General features: G+C 39.9%; 1 protein-coding gene and 1 long non-coding RNA gene across 2 annotated transcripts in view; one reads left to right on the forward strand and one right to left on the reverse strand.

Moving 5' to 3' along the window:
* Window positions 1–16,397, forward strand: part of LOC110355402 (uncharacterized) — a 117,110-nt gene that overhangs the window by 35,175 nt on the left and 65,538 nt on the right. The gene's annotated exons all lie outside the window — the stretch shown is intronic.
* NPVF (neuropeptide VF precursor) lies at window positions 10,786–14,451 on the reverse strand. Its single transcript, XM_005513478.3, has 3 exons — window positions 14,258–14,451; window positions 12,174–12,546; window positions 10,786–11,285 (listed from the first exon to the last, which is right to left on the reverse strand). Exons 1-3 carry the CDS (start codon window positions 14,396–14,398, stop codon window positions 11,278–11,280), a joined length of 522 nt encoding a protein of 173 aa, XP_005513535.2. The 5' UTR covers window positions 14,399–14,451; the 3' UTR covers window positions 10,786–11,277.

Consider the following 16,397-nt stretch of genomic DNA (forward strand, 5'->3'; position numbering starts at 1 on the left):
TACCAGACAGGGCAAAATTAGCTGGAGGTCCTGCTTTTCTTGGAAAAGCAGTGTGAAAAAAAGCTGGAAGCAGTTCTTTTGGCAAGTGATAATACGTAAATAGCTTTTCTGAATACCTATTAAATGCACTGTCGTGTTATTATTATGTAGTGGAGCTGGTAATTGGTTTATTATGATTTTGGACCACTGGTTTGTTTTTAACATGGATGGCTTGGCCACCACATAAAAGTGAACTATGCTTTAATGTTTGTGCCATGTAAATGTGATATAGCTGTATCAGTAATTCCTAGAGTTCACAGGTTTAATGTATTATGAAAAAAAAAATAGTTCATTGTTTCTTTTTCATGCTTCATCGTAGTCTAGAGCTGAATGTATGGAAAGGCTCAGCAGAATCTTTTCCTTCATTTCATTAATTATTCAGCTGTTGAAAAACTCTGTTATTTCCTTCCAGAAAAATACTATGGAAGATTTAGTTGGTGTTGTAAGATACTATGGGAATGTCCTGCCCTAGTTGTTATTATAGAGGGTGTGCTGACTGCAGGGAGAAGGCTTAGGACATCACTTCTAATCTCTAAATCTGCACATAGAAGAGATCACCCCACATGTAAATCTATCAGTACCTAAGTTGGATGTATCTCTGCCACCTGTATTTCCAGGTTAGTGAGTTTCTTTGGGAAACAACTAATTGGAAAGACTGAGGTCCCTGATACCTCTCTGCATAGCTTGCTTACCAGGCTACAGTGGCCGTTCTGTGCTCATGTGACAAAAGGGTCAGGGAAAGATGGATATCACAAAATCATGGAATCACAGAATGGTTGAGGTTGGAAGAGACCTTTGGAGGTCATCTGGTCCAACCCCTGCTCAGGTAGAGCCACCTAAAGCAGGCTGCCTAGGACCATGTTTCCAAGGAGGGAGGCTTCACCGCCTCTCAGGACAACCTATGCCAGTGCTTAGGTCACCCTCACAGTCAAAAGTGTTTCCTTGTGTTCAGGTGGACCCTCCTGTATTTCAGTTGCCGCCCATTGCCTATGGTCCTGTCACTGGGCACCACTGACATCTTTGCACCCTCCCTTGAGATACTTATACACATTGATGAGATCCCCTCTGAGCTTTTTCTTCTTATGGTTATCCAGACCATAATTCATCAGTTTCTCTATGAGGATTTTTTGGGGAACAGTGTCAAAAGCCTTAGTTAAGTCAAGGTAGACAACATCCATTGCTCTCTGCTTGTCTACTAAGTCAGTCATTTCATCATAGAATGTTATCAGGTTGGTCAAGCATGACTTCCTCTTGGTGAATCCATACTGACTACTCCAAATCACCTTCTTGTCCTTTATGTCCCTGGAAGCAGTTTCCAGGATGAGTTGTTCTATCACCTTCCCAGAGACAGAGGTGAGGCTGACCAGCCTGTAGCCTCCTTCCTGCCGTTTTTGAAAGTACTATTGGCATTTTCTTTCTTCCAGTCCTCAGACATCTCTCCTGGTTGCCATGGTTGTTCAGGGTTTAGTGTGGCCTCCAGATGTTACTAGTGAGCTCCCTCAGCACTCATGCCATCATATTAAAGATGTTCTGCAGTGAGTTCGCCATGTAGTCCTTCTGTTTCTACCTCTCTATGGATTTTGTTAAGAGCTTACCCATAGTCTTCCTCTCTTACCACAGTGCCCTGTTGACTGCTTGGTCCTACAATCCCACAATCAAGGGCTATCAAAGGTGTCCCCATGCTGTGGCAGCTCTATAGAAAGCTGGATAAAGAAAACTATCCCTCTTGCTGGGGCAAAGAGAGGAAGGAACCTTGCAACAAGGCACCTCTTCGATTGGAAGCATAATCTGTTGCCTTAAACAAAATATTCAGCTCCCAGGGAAGAGTCACTTGATGGCTCTGACAGAGAGATAAAACAGTCGTTTGTGTTTGGCTCTGGCAGATGTGTGATCTCAGGTCAGAGCTTTTATAACCTTCCTGTTGACTAATACAGAAAAGATGAAGATTTGCAGAGGTGGTTATTAAACCAGTATCCCTTCTATGCTGAAACTAAATATGCTTCAGGTGGTCTAATGGGACGTAGCCAGTGGAAACAGAAAAAAGATAATTTCTAAGTGATTAAAATAGTGTTTCTGTTACCTACTTGACAGTGGGCTGAGAAAAGATGAGGCCAGCTCAGCTAAACAGGGAGAAAATAATTTATCTAATTAATATTTTTCCTCTTGTTAGTAGAGCAAATAAGAGGGATGTGAGCATTTCAGTGAAGAGGACTGAGATGTCATTCTCTGGACTTCCCACTGATTTTGATAGCCATGATATTGTGAGAATGACACATGCATTTGGATTCAAAAGAGCCAAAACAAGCTGTTTATTGTAGTAAGAAATTATACATATTATCCTTAAGCCGGTGCTAAAAAGCAAAAGTTAACATTTAGAGGCTGCTTAAATACACACTTCAATAAATACTCTTATCAGGCTTTAAGTCAAATACCATTGTGATTTTTGTTTTAAATTTAGTTTTTCTAGGAATATTTATTTTAAAATGTAGAGTCGAGTATGACCAGACTTCGTTAACATTGAAAGTTCACGAGATAACTTTTGTAAAACTAATGGTTTTCCTAACTCCTCCAGCAGCCTCTTATGGCAATTTCCAGCCCAGATTCTGTAAGGGAATACATGATTCTCCCCAGAAATCAAGCCACACAAGAAATGTTCTTTCTGCCCTCTTGTGGCCACAGCACAATTTTTCAGTTTTGCAATGACAGGAATTTCGGGCTTGCATTGCGTTTTGATAATCCCAAATGTCTTGCTTTTAATTTACAGAACAGACATACAATTTTTGTATCTCTGAGCCAGTTTTTCTGTATACAATGCATTTATGTATATCTTTAATTTGAGTACAGCAGCTGACTATTTAGATTGTAAGATTAATTACATACAATTTTCATATTTTTACCTCATAACCCAAAATATTAAGATGTGACTTGCATGTTAAAAGAAAGAGGTAAAGTTAATTTATTTTCTACCCACTAAGGCAATTTTAGTTTAAGGGCCTGTGCCTCACTTCTGGCCCATTCACATGAAAAATGTTGCATAATTGCACGCGTCGCAGTTTCTTCACGCCTTGAGCTATTCTTTAACTTACTTATAAGTTAAATTGCACTCAGTTTCAATGTCATGTCAATCAATAAATAAATACATTTATTCCAGTGAAGTTATTTTAGATTTATCCCAGACTGAGGGCAGGATCAGGCAATAATGCCAATCTATACTTTACGAAGATCCTATACAGTTTAAGGGTTAACATATATCCCTTTTATGAATAATGGTATTGAATAATAAAATCATAGAATGGTTTGGGTTGGAAGGGTCCTTAAAGACCATCTAGTTCCAACCCCCTGCCATGGGCAGGGACATCTTGCCCTAGACCAGGTTGCTCAAAGCCCTGTCCAGCCTGGCCTTGAACGCTTCCAGGGACTGGAGCGTCCACAGCTTCTCTGGGCAGCCTGTTCCAGTGACTCATCACCTCCATGGTGAAGAATTTCTTCCTTATATCTGATCTGAATCCCACCCTCTTTCAGTTTGAAGCCACTGCCCCTTGTCTTATCACTACGTACCCTTGTAAAAAGTCTGTCTCCAGCTTTCTTGAAGAACTCCTTTTGGTACTGGAAGGCTACTATATGGTCTCCCTGGAGTCTTCTCTTCTCCAGGCTGAACAACTCCAAGTCTCTCAGCCTGTCTTCATAGGAGAGATGCACCATCCCTTGGATCATGTTCATGGCCCTCCTCTGGACTCGCTCCAACAGGTCTGTGTCCTTCCCATTTTGAGGGCCCCAGAGCTGGACACAGTACTCCAGGTCTCACAAGAGCTGAGCAGAAGGGGAGAATCACCTCCCTGCTGGTCATGCTTCATTTAATGTAGCCCAGGATATAGCTGGCTTTCTGGGCTGCAAGTGCACATTACTGGGTCGTGTTGAGCTTCTCATCAATCAACACCCCCAAGTACTTCCACTCAGGGCTGCTCTCAATTAATTCTCCTCCCAGCCTGTTTTTGTGCTTGGGATTGCCCTGACCCATGTGCAGGACCTTGCACTTGGCTTTGTTGAACGTCATGAGGTTCACATGGGCCCACCTTTCAAGTCTGTCAAGGTCCCTCTGGGTGGCATCACTTCCCCCCAGCATGTCGACCTTGAATATTAACCAGCTTTCTGGTTTTCTGAATATTAACCGGCTTTCAAGTACAGGCTTATATTAATAGAGGTCACATAGTTTCAGTTAAGGCCAAAGTGAGCTGCTGCTTGTCACGTTTTCTGACAACAGGCAGAATAGGTATACTTGCATGCACAGTGGTGTCACTAGCGCTTGTTCACTGGTGAGGATCTGAACAACAAATTTGGTAGCAGACATGTGAAAGCATATACTGCAATAGTGATTTAAGAGAACAGTATTATACAAAACAAGAGAAGATTATTCACTGTCAAGATAATATTAATGAGATGAGATTAGAATATTTACTGTTATATGTTGGAAAACAGGGAAAAAAAGCCATTACATTATACATTATCTGCAAACTTTCTCCTGTGTGGCCCTTTTCACAGTTAGCCCAAGATAGCATATGCTTATCTCTGTGGTTTTCTGGGGTAACTGGGAAAATCACCACTGACCACTATACAGGCACAGTCTGTGCTGCTGTTGTGCCTGTGCCAAACTGTGCGCCATCTGCACTTAGCATGAGAGGGAAATAAGACACACAAATAATTTATAACTAGTTGTAAATTCAAGATGGGTGTGGGCTCTGCAATCCTCCAGGACACCTTGGGGATTCATAAATTCATATGCAGTATAAATATGTGCAAGAATACATGTGTTATGAAATGTCTTGAAATATGGAACTTGGGGAAGCAGACGGTAGTATGCTGCGCTGAGCCAGAATGGGAAGCACCTTCTGACAACCATCTGCTCTTTTCCTTACCCTGCTCTTTCCACACAAGACTGACACTTGGAGTTCAAGAGCAATTCAGAATCACCTGTATTCACACTTCCTTGTTTCAAGACTTCATAAGCCATATGTGATGCCAGTATAACTGTACTAAAGGTAACCTGCTGCAACTTCACTGGTATTTAATTTCTTCACAGACATCTAAATTAAACTTCTGACTTTTCTTTTACAGCTGCCAAAAGAAATCAGCTGCTGAATTAGGGTGTACCATTTCATTTGAAATGCCTCTTGAGGGAGAGGCAAACTTGCAGCTCTCAGAATTGATGATTGTCTCTAAGGGCAATTAGGTACTTAGTCAAAAAGGTAATCACACTCAGAGACAAGCTCAGTACCCAACATATGCTTTTATTTTTTCCTTGACCCTCTCTCTTCAATAGCAGGGTTCAAAGAAAGTTTGTCTCCATTCTTTTACAAATAAAATTCTCCATAATAGTCATATAATATAGTTAATTCTAAACACTTCTATTGCTCCAAGATGCATATGTATTTTATGTACCCACAGTGTTGAGCAGCTAAGAGAAGCAGCTGATTTTAAGAAGTTCCTCTCTGTTCCCCTTCACTAATTCATGCAAATGTACCAGCTAAGCCCTGCTGGGAATGAGCAGCACATGGAGCCCATCAGCCCCTACTGGCTCTGTTCAGTGTCTTCACACGTTGTAAATCTGTTTGTTTTCCACTGAAAAATTTAGTATAAAGCTCCTCAGAGATAGAATGTGACCTATCGTATACTTTGAATCTCAGTGATGCAAAGTGATTCAATATGGTCTCTTTGATGTGAGGCAGGGTGGCTTTAGAAACTAAGAGTCATAATTCAAGCAGAGTTTTGAGTTAGGATATGCCTAATAGTTGCCTCTGTTCTTGAACCACTGCTTGTCTATCACTTGTTAGCAGTATATGCATAAATGTGGTATTTGAAAAGTCAGACATGATGACTTAGTATGCCCAACAAAACAGATATTGCATTGTGCATGTGTGTGCATCTGTGCTACAGTATGCAGCATGTGAAGTTTAGCTCCTGTTTCTAATATTTAACTATTTCGTTATGGCTGAGGTATCAAATATATGTGAGGAGAAAGGAGAATAAATGTTTTGCAATAAGTAGAATGTGAAGCTGTAACTGAAAGAATTGAAAACATTCCTGATTTGGTTGTTGGCTGCCTCTAGCTATATATGTAAGATCAACCCTCTGGGTCCATATGAATTGCAGGAATTTGGAGAGAAGTGAGAGGGAAGTTTTTGATACATGCTTTGTTTTCAACTCTGTGGAACCATAAACTGACTTCTCTTTGTTTTTTGGCTTGTGCCTGTAATTTTCAATGTGGTGCAAGAGACAAAGTAGCCGGATGTCATACTAAGGACAATGAACACAGTAACTGATAAGTGTGGTAGAACTCTTGGTAGAATTGTTGTGAGTGTCAGAGATGAGATAAATATAGTAAGTGCAAAAGCTTCAAAACCAGAACAGGTGTCCTAAATATGACAAAATAAGGGGAAAGAGCTGAGTGGTCAGCAAGTTCCAGAAAGTGGCAACAGTTAAAGGCTCCCACCTACCTGCACCATTACTGTTATTGACTGGGAAACTTTCTGCTGTGGCAAGTGACCTACACTTGGTGAAGGACTTGAGGTCAAAGTTGTAAGGGTATATAAGGAAATAGAAATAAAGATTCCTTTGTGAAATAACAGTTTTGTCTTAGCTTTGCATCTCCCAAGCTTGAAGAATCATAGAATCACAAAAAAGTCTGCATTGGAAGGGTCCTTTGGAGATCATCTGGTCCAACCTGATGTTGAAAGCAGGGCCTGAAAAGAAATAATTATCTGTTGATGTGCTACTATGTGAGACAGAGTAGTACTTGGGTGCCTCTGAAAATCTGGGATGTAGCAAAGTGAATTTTCCTGTGCAAGATTTTGCTGACCTATGTCTGTTTTAATCATCTGACTCCTTTTTTAAGACTTGCAAACAGTAGAAACAACCTTCTGGTTTTCATTTGACTTTATGCACTATCAGCAGGTTGAAGGATGATTATAAAGGGATGGGATCTAATTGAATAACATTTAATACCTTCTGTTTTTAGAAAAATATTGAAACCATGTACTTTTCTTATAATGTGAGTACAGTGGTAACCTATAAATATGCCTGAGTTTTCTGAAAGCCTATCTATAATATTTCTTCCACCAGTTTACTCTAGGGCTCTAAGTGGATAATTGAGATGACATCTGTATAAGAAACACATTTTTTGCTGGTTTTCACCAAAATTTTAATAGGATATGGTTCTAGGTAAGGCCATAGGACTGAACTTCTGGCTAATCACTTAATAAGATCCATGTGCATAGGCATGAAAAGAATAGAAAATGTATTTTGCATTGTCCATTTTTCTTTGAGATAAAACACACATAAGAATACCTTAAGCCTCTTTCCCCTTCCTGATAGCACCGATTTTTCTCATCCACATTCTGTGCTACAAAAGATCTGAATGGCACTAGATGAGGCTCTTCTCCGCCTTCTGTCATCAAGAGAGCAGCACAAGTGCAAACTGGATATCTGTGGGTGTCCGTGAATCTTTGCTAGATGTACTTTAGTGGGTGTCACTAATGAAAACATTTCCAATTTCTGCTGGTTACTCTTCAAGACGGGGCAACATAAAATGTCTTTTTTTAGTGTTTGTAAATTTCTACTGGTCTGTGATGCCCAAGGCTAGCCCAGTTGTCATCTTCTGAAGAAAATGCAAAAGGCTGTCGCAAAAGCAGTTGAAGTGAATCTAAAACTGAAAAATTTCAAATGCCAGATGCCCAAATCTTTGGCTCCTTCTGAGAGTAAAACAGTGGTGTCTCTTTACATTCTACTAAATCTGTCCAAATGATACTTTGAAATCAACATGATGAGCCCTCAGATTAATAAATTAATCAGTAGATTGTCAGCTGTCATCTCCATAAGCTGAAGTCAGAATCTAAAATAAGCCTGGTACTGTTTTTGCATGGAGGCTTTAATAACAGACATAAATATTATGTATATGGCAGGGAAGGCTGGGAGCTCCTGAACCCTACCAGAATTCATGCTGGTAAGCCTCAATAGCCTGTCACTTGATTTACTTGAGTCCTTTCCCTGCTTTTTCCCAATTCATGAATAATATCTGTATATGGATAATAAATAATCTGGTGAGTAATAGCTTTGGCAATGTATGTTGCCTGTTGTGCCCCTTCTCTTCCAGTCACACTATCCAGTGATTGTCTTCTTGGCTCTCAAACCAAATAGAAATTTTGCACAGCATAGCATAATTCCTCCTTTATGTACTTTTCACCAGCTCTTCCTCTGCTGAGGGAAAATAAATCAACAGCCATCTCCTGTATCCATGCTGTGGAGCTCACAATAAGAGGGCAACCTGATTGTTGTTGCTGCTGGGCCAGTGTTTGAGCTTCTGCTTTCCTCCCGTAGCAGCCATCATTAATGCCAATTGATGTGTCCCCTTTCCTGGTTGCTAGGTGATATGTGCCTTAAAAAACAGCAGCTCGTATTGCTGCTCAGGGATTCTCACAAATCTTTTTTGCTCTTGGTTCACATGATGTGCAGTGAGGTTTGCAGGACCAGGACACAACTCAGTGTTCAGGGCATTTTCTTCAGCTCTTTATTTGACTGTAAATCACTAAAACATCCCACAATTTCCCTGACTGGAGAAAGAATAACATCCTGTTCTTGTGGCAGGTAATGGCAAGACATCTGCTTCATAGGCTGGGTCCTGGACTGGCCCCCACACATTTTGTTGACCAGTGTCCTTCAGCATGGACTTGGCTGCAGTACCCAAGAGTTATGCTGGAAAACTGGTGTTTCACCAGCACTTGTTAGGTAAAGTGAGACTCAAAGAGAAGCCCGAAGAACAGTTTGGGACTCTCACTTCCAAAAGGTACAATCTCTTTGTTTATAATCTGTTTAGATGTCCCTATCTCTTTGATATTTCAAGTCTGAGTGAGTAGAGAGACTAGATATTCTCAGGACTGTGGTGTCACTGCTTCAGATTGAATTAAATTCACCAGCCACAGGTTGAATAGTGTTGTGTTTCAAGCAGCTGCATTAACTTTGTAGACGAATGGCAGCTCAGGCTCTATCCCAGCTATGAATTTGTCTGATAAAATGGATCAATTTGATCAGCATTTTTTCCAGGTTCGTCTAAAGGTATGTGGAATGTAAGGATATCTGGTTACTGGTTATTCAGCATAAAAGACTAAGGCAAGAGACAGGAGAAATAATAAACTCTCAGATACCCAAACCCCAAGGAAAAGGAGATAACAAGACAGTAACAAAGAGCAGAACTCTTAGATCACTGATTGATGGGACCTTAAAGGAACCACTCAATGCCTTGAGGGGGTTCAGCTAGAGCTCTGTAACTGGTTATCATGGATCTCATGGGAAAGAGCGAACTTACAATGGGATATTTGAGAGGGCTTATAGGAACACATAAAACTTATTATGGAATGTTTTAATGGATGTGGGAAAGTCCTAAACTTATTTTGGAATATTTAGGAGAGAGTCAAGGACAGTCAAAGGGAGGGATCACATAGTTGGGGGAAGAACCAGCATGGGAAAATGGAGAAGAGGGGGGATAAAAGAGATGGGTTGCATGCAGTCAGGCTGCTGTCAGTATTTTTTGTCAGGCTGTGCCCTGTGCCTGATCATCACAGTGTACCTTATCTTCTTGTTAAACTCAATAATTGAATATTTTCCCATGTGAGTGTATTCTCAGTTCTCTGGTCTGCTAGCAAATTTCAAGCCAGGCTAGCTGGTGAGTAGAGTGAGTGTTCTGAGTGCCAGCAACTGGAGGTGGAGACTGAGGGTTGAAGGGACCTGCAGGTCTGAGGGCTGGCAACTGAGGAGACTGATTGTCTGGATACCACCTATGGAACTATTGAACAGACTGAGCATCTCACAGCTGTGAATGAAGGGACCCATCTGTGTGTGTGATTCTAACATGAATTTAAAGCTGGACTAACTGGCAAGCAGGAGAAGAGGTGTGGCAGCCAGCTACCAGAGACACTGTAGATCAGGACGGTGGAGGGACCAAAGGTCTGAGTGCCAACTGCTGGAGAGACCGCTGGTCTGGAACAGCTACCGGAGGGATCTGTTTGCGCTTGTTTGGATGGAGATCCACTAGCAAGCTTTCAGCCTCATGAGCCTGTGAGTGAGAAGAGGATCAGCCCATTTGTATGTTTATGTGAGTCTTGTTAGCGTGTATGTGGAGACTGTAAAGGTGCTGCTCTCTTGTCTGTTGGTAGTCAGCTGTGGCTGTATAGTGTGTGTATGTACATGTGGTGTGGTTTTTTTGGGATGCCTAGTCCCGCCATTGGCCAGACCTGCTGTCAAGGTGATGCAGCATCTGAGGGACATAAGAAAGAATCCCTTAAATCCCGTAGCCCACCAGATTTAGCTTCCCTCTAACAGGTGTGAGTTCACTGTTCTTCAAAGCGTATTGAAAACTCAGTTTTGGAGGAAGCCGAGATACACAATACTCCATTTAGAAGGGAATGATTTTCATAAGAAACGTGAAATGGAAATATGGGCTTATAATGGAGCAGTCCCTTCCGTGTGTGTATCTGGTAGCTGTAATGTCACTCACATTAACAGAGGAACCAGGACACCCCCAGGGCAGATCTTGTAGGACATTAGGGAGGACATTATCTCAGATATAAAACCCAAGATAATTTCATTACAATGTGACTTTGGTTAGATGTTATTCCTCAGTGGGGGTCCAGGAAACTAGGTTTTATTTGTGGCAAATTCATGACAAGTTGCCTTTCAGATTTATATCTAATGTGACTCATAAACAACAGGAAAAGTGCTTTCTCTACATTTTATTTTATTTTCCTTAGTTTGCGTATGACACAAAGGGTACGGGTGGTTTCGATCCTGCTTCTGTTATTCATATCATAAGCTTCTTTTTATTTGTACCACGCTTCTTTATTCATACTATACTTCTTTTAGTTTTGCTTAAAATGCTTTCAATTATACAGTCATTGTTCGGAAATCAGGTTTTACAACCAAAAGGACATAAGTCGCACAGATGTAAATAGTATTTATACTACACTGCCATTGAAGTAAACTACTACAACAGTCACTACAATTATCATTGTCTTATACATCAAGGGTTTGTACAGAATAAATACTTCATTCCTAACATGAAGACAGGTTTGAATTTCAGTTCTCATGTTTCCTTTTCATGACCTTTAGTTTTGAAAACACATTGCAGCTTTTCCCAGTCTTTCACTTCCTGTCTTCATGATTTCATTCCAGTATTAACATAACTGTTAGTCTTCATTTCCCTAAAAATAGCAGACAGTAAAACAAAATCTGTTATAATCAGGTGAGACAGCAAGAAAGGAATGAAAGAAATCAAATTAAATAGGAAAGAATCTTGGCTTCTGACATAGCAGTTATCTTTCCTGTCCTGAACTTCTACTTCATGCATGTGTCAGATGCAAGTCAGGGATAGCCAACTGAAACTTGGTTCCAAGACAAATGGACAGTTCAGACAAAGCAGCAGGTATGATAAGAAGGACTGTTATGGAAAAGCTGGGTTAGATTATTTTTAGTAATGGGCAGGAAATATTTTTCCCATCCTGAAAAAATTATTGAGATGTCAAAAAAAAATTCCATCTTAACTTGGAATGAAAAATCAAATCTCAAACATCTCAGTAAGACAATCTGGGAGAAAAAAAAAAGAAGGTTTGAATGAAAAAAACAGCATTTTCAAAATGCTATGATTCAGGTTGGAATTTTGTCTTTTAACTCTAATTTGCATAAATTTAGAAAATGGAAGAGTAATTTTTAGGTAGTTGTGTTTGGTCATTTTATAGTCCTGAAATGGGATATTTTAATGACTCTGAATGTTTTTCTCCAAAGCTTTAAACTTTTCAGAATGAAACCTGATCTAAAAAATTGTTGTCAAACCTAATCTTATCATATGAACATTTTTGGCATTGGCTACTTGGCATCTTCTCATTAGAAAATATTTCATAAAGAGATTCTGTGCTAGTTCTAGTGATGAGACTTTTTGATTTGATGAACTGCAAATCTTTCTTTTGGCAAACTGGACTCATGTTGAACTGCTCAGGGAATATCCCTTGAGGAAGTCTGGTTGTATTGCATCATCGCTAACCTGATTTAATATGCATTTTCAATATATGGCTTGAACGCTTGTGAAGTATTACCTGGTTCAGATTCCTGAACATCTTGAGGCAGAAAGATGGAGAGTGACTTCCCAAATCTCTGTGGCAAATTTAGAAGTGTATGACCAGAACTCTTAACACGTGGAGATCTTCCAAGCCTGTGTGATACCTTTGGAGCATGCCTAGGTATGTTCTCTCCAAAACCTCTCCCAAATCTCAGAGGCAAATTGGGAACTGGTTTAATACTTCTTTCTTCTGGATAATTTCTCCCAAACCTAAGAGGTAAATTAGCAACTGAATTTGGCATCTTGTTTACTGTAGTAGGGTTCATTTTAATGTTATTTTTTGATCCCCAGTCTTTCATTTCTTCAAAATTGAGACTCCTCTGCTTTTCTTCCAAGATATTATCTTTAATCTAAAGAAAAATAATTAAAAAAAAGAATGCTAACATTTTGTAGGGCATTACTCGAGCTACCAATCACACAAAGCATTCATTTTCATATCTCCTTAAAAGCTGCTGGGTAACACTCTTTTTTGGATATTTAATGCTTTTTACCTGTGTTTGCTAAACTCCATTGTAGTGTGAGCTACTTCATATGGATTACCTCATAGGCTGACATTGCCCTGCTTACCTTTTCAGTACACTGACCACAAGAGCACGTCTCCATATCAGTATCTGCAATTGTTCAAATGGTGTCAATTGAAAGTATTTCTGGACATGAGTGCCGGTACCTGTGCCATCAGTGAAGTGTGGACAGGAGTCGTTGCCAGGTCTGTGTTTGCTAATGTCACCAGCTGAAGCTGCCTGGAGGGGAAGATGCTGACTGTATTTAATGACTTGATACAGACTCAGCCTCTTAGTCATCTGGTCTGTATGAACAGGAGTATGGGCCAAGGTACATGAATGTGTAGCTCATTTCTCCCTAAGCGTTGGGTGGATGCTTTTGACCCAATATTCTCCTGGGCTAATAGCCAGGGAAATGAATGGAAAGTGTTTGGCCCAAGTTTACATCAGGCCTGTTCTGGCCTTGCAGCATAGAGATTGCCTTGAGCTTTAAATTGCTTTAGGTCTCCACTAGCATGCAAGATGCCTTAGGAGGTCCTGGGCTCCTAATTTTTGTGTAACCAGCACAGAACCTTCTTTCTGTGTCTATGCTGGCATGCAGTGAAGAGCTGAGCCTGGTATATTGCCTGCCTCATGATGTAAAGGGCAGCTTTTGCCTGAAAAATATGTACAAATATGTTTTTTTTTTTAATTTCAGTTAAAGACACAAATGCTACTAATCCTAATTTCAGTTCCTTATCCCCATATAGTGGCTTCCCCAGGAGCTTCTCTGGCTACTGGGAGAGAGAAGGGGAATGAACCATTTTAGTTCATACTGCATTATTAAAACATAGAATGAACTAACCCTCTGATTGCACCTGCACATTCCTTCTGATCTATATAAAAGACAGGGAGCTGAAGACCAGAGGGTCTCACTAGCATAATTAAATTGTATTTTGGTTTGAAATATCGTTATTACACCAGTGATGATGAGTCAAAAAGAAAGGTTGGCTCTCGTTTCCCAGGGAGTATTTGCAGGGCAGACAAGAAAAGTTATACAGATGAACTGTGCAAATTTGATTTGGCATCTATTGAGACATAATAAATGTGCAAACCTGTAAAGATATTTTTATAGTCAATTTCCAGAGTAAAATTTTTAGACTATTAACTATATTAGATTTATAATGTTCTCTGTTTGTCATTATTTTTTGAGTATTACAAGCATGCCTTTATTAATTTTGGATTAATAATATATCTGTTATATTATGTGCATAAAATGCCTGACAGGAATGTTAATTGAGGCCCCACTGCGTAAGTAAGAAACATCTCAGAAAAATTCTCAACTGAATCGAAAAGCTGTATTGCAAGAAAATTGAAACATGAATTGATTTACACAGTATGTGTGTCCAAGCAAGTGAATTTACTGAAAATTCTTTCAGCAAGCCTTTTTCATACTGCTAGTGCTGTAATGCTGAATACTGTGCAATGAAGTTAGGAGAGCCTTTGCCAAAAAATTAAAAGTGCTCAAGATCTGACCCACAGTTCCCCCAAATAAAATCATAGTAGTACATACAGATCTTACCTCATAATATTTATCATCATCGACTTCTCTGCTTTCCAGACTGGACTTCATCAGTTCATCTAGGCACATACTATTTGATGTTAGAAAGACCACTGTAGCTAAAGCAAATAGAATAAACTCTTTGGTTGAAATGAATCTCATTTTTCTCAAATTAAGCTTACTTAGGGAGCTCAGAATCTGTACAGAAAACTGTCATCGTTTTATATGATCAGAAAACAAAAAGGTTTCGTTCCCTATGACATCAGTCTCAAAAGCTTCAGTTCTTAATAATAATTAGGAAAGTAATTTGAACATATTTGAAGAACGTTAGGAATCTCTTTCGTGAAGTTTTTTAACCAACAGAGCTTCTTATTAGGGACACGCTGACTTCACAAATATTTTCTTCCTGTGAAATATGTCCTAATGAGCTACATTTGAGAGCCATAACAGTACGGTCTCAGAACAACCACAATGCTCCATCACTAGTACACAAAAACACCTTGTTTCTTTCTTTTGTATTAGTGTTCCCAGAATGACTACGAAAGATGATTTCTCCATGTTTGTATTCTTCGGCTTAAATGGATCATATTTTGGATCATATAATGCTTGTTCATAGTTATGTACAACTAGGGACATTTGGCCCATTGAAATCAAGTGCTGTCTATTGAAGTTGTTGATCAAGTCATAAGAGATGTTATGAATCAATGAGATCTATTGACGTACATAGTGTCTATGCTATAAGTTAAACATGTTAATTCATGTTCAGACTGAGTTAGGAACGTGCTTTTAAAACCATGCTTATCAGTTAAGGTTTTAGAAATTTCAAAGGTCATGTTAGATCTATATTCTTAAGGCCAAATTTCCAACAGCGGTTTTTAAAAAGGCATCTGCATTTTGCTGTGCACAGTGAAAGCACCGGGGGGATCAGATCACACACTAAAATGTGCCCTTAAAGTGCACGTTGAATTGGTTGAATTGAACAGGCCAGTGGGACAGGCCATCGTAAAGAAAAAAGGCTCATCTTGTGTTGTTCTTCTATGTGTTATCCTTAAATTCTTGAAATGATTGCCTAAATCTTGTAAGTGGATACTTAAAATGAGCTGCATAAGAAATCTGATTGCACATGGTAAATACTCATACTGGAAAACCAGACTTTAGACAGGTTACTTTGCAATTCAACACTGGGGTTGTAAAAGGTCCGTTCTATCACAGCACAGGCAAAGTTGTCCCAAGATAGCATATTTTATGCTGTGGGCAGCATGGATAGTATGGACTGTTTACCTGTTGAATATACGTTACTGTCTTCATTGTGCTTTGGAGCTGAAGGATTTGCAAGTAACCTCATCTTAGAGTGAAGTTGGCTGTTTTAAAAGTTGTATGGCCTGCATGGAGTAATTTCTACCTTAGATTCTCTGAAACTGAGATCCTAGAGGCATTAAGCAGCTTTGCATTAGAGCTAACAAGATACTCAAACCCCTTTTTGGTCTCACAAGAGCCACAAGTTGTATGTTGGAAACTGCTCTGACATGATTGCTCCTCTAACTTGACCAAGATAACAGGAAACACTAAACCTATCACCTAAATTGTTTACTATAGCCATTTGAAGTGAAAAAAAGAAGAAAAATAAATTCCAATAAATGACCTCTCTGGGAGAAATTACTTCTTTGCCTCTCCCACACATTAACCCTTATCCAACATCAGAAAGAGCAGCAAGCCCCTGTTCTCCAAGCTTGGACCATCTTGTGCCCATTCTCCACAGATACGTGGTTCCTGTCTCCCCCAACTCCTCTAATTACTGGGGATCTTCTAGGGTAGGAAGACAGTGTTTTGGGAGTGTCTCCTCAAAGGCAACAAGGATAAGCAATTTTAGAGGGAATTTGAAGCCTTCTTGAGGAGAGGATGACATGAGGCCTTTGGAGAGATGCTGTGCAATGCCTACTACCACACTCTCATACTTTCTAGTGAACCCTCTGGCATTTTTCTGTGAGAGAATGGCAAACAGTGGACTAGATAGGCAGTGTGTATGATCTGGCCTGGTAATTCCCGTGAAATACTGCTCTTTTTAGCTGGGCTTCAATGCCTGCCCAGCCGCCATCATTCCACATGTTCATTCCAGATAAATGGTGTACCTGGATCACAGAGGTGCTGGATTTTCTCCCAT

Source organism: Columba livia, chromosome 2 (assembly GCF_036013475.1).
Source record: "Columba livia isolate bColLiv1 breed racing homer chromosome 2, bColLiv1.pat.W.v2, whole genome shotgun sequence".
Taxonomy (NCBI): Eukaryota; Metazoa; Chordata; class Aves; order Columbiformes; family Columbidae; genus Columba; species Columba livia.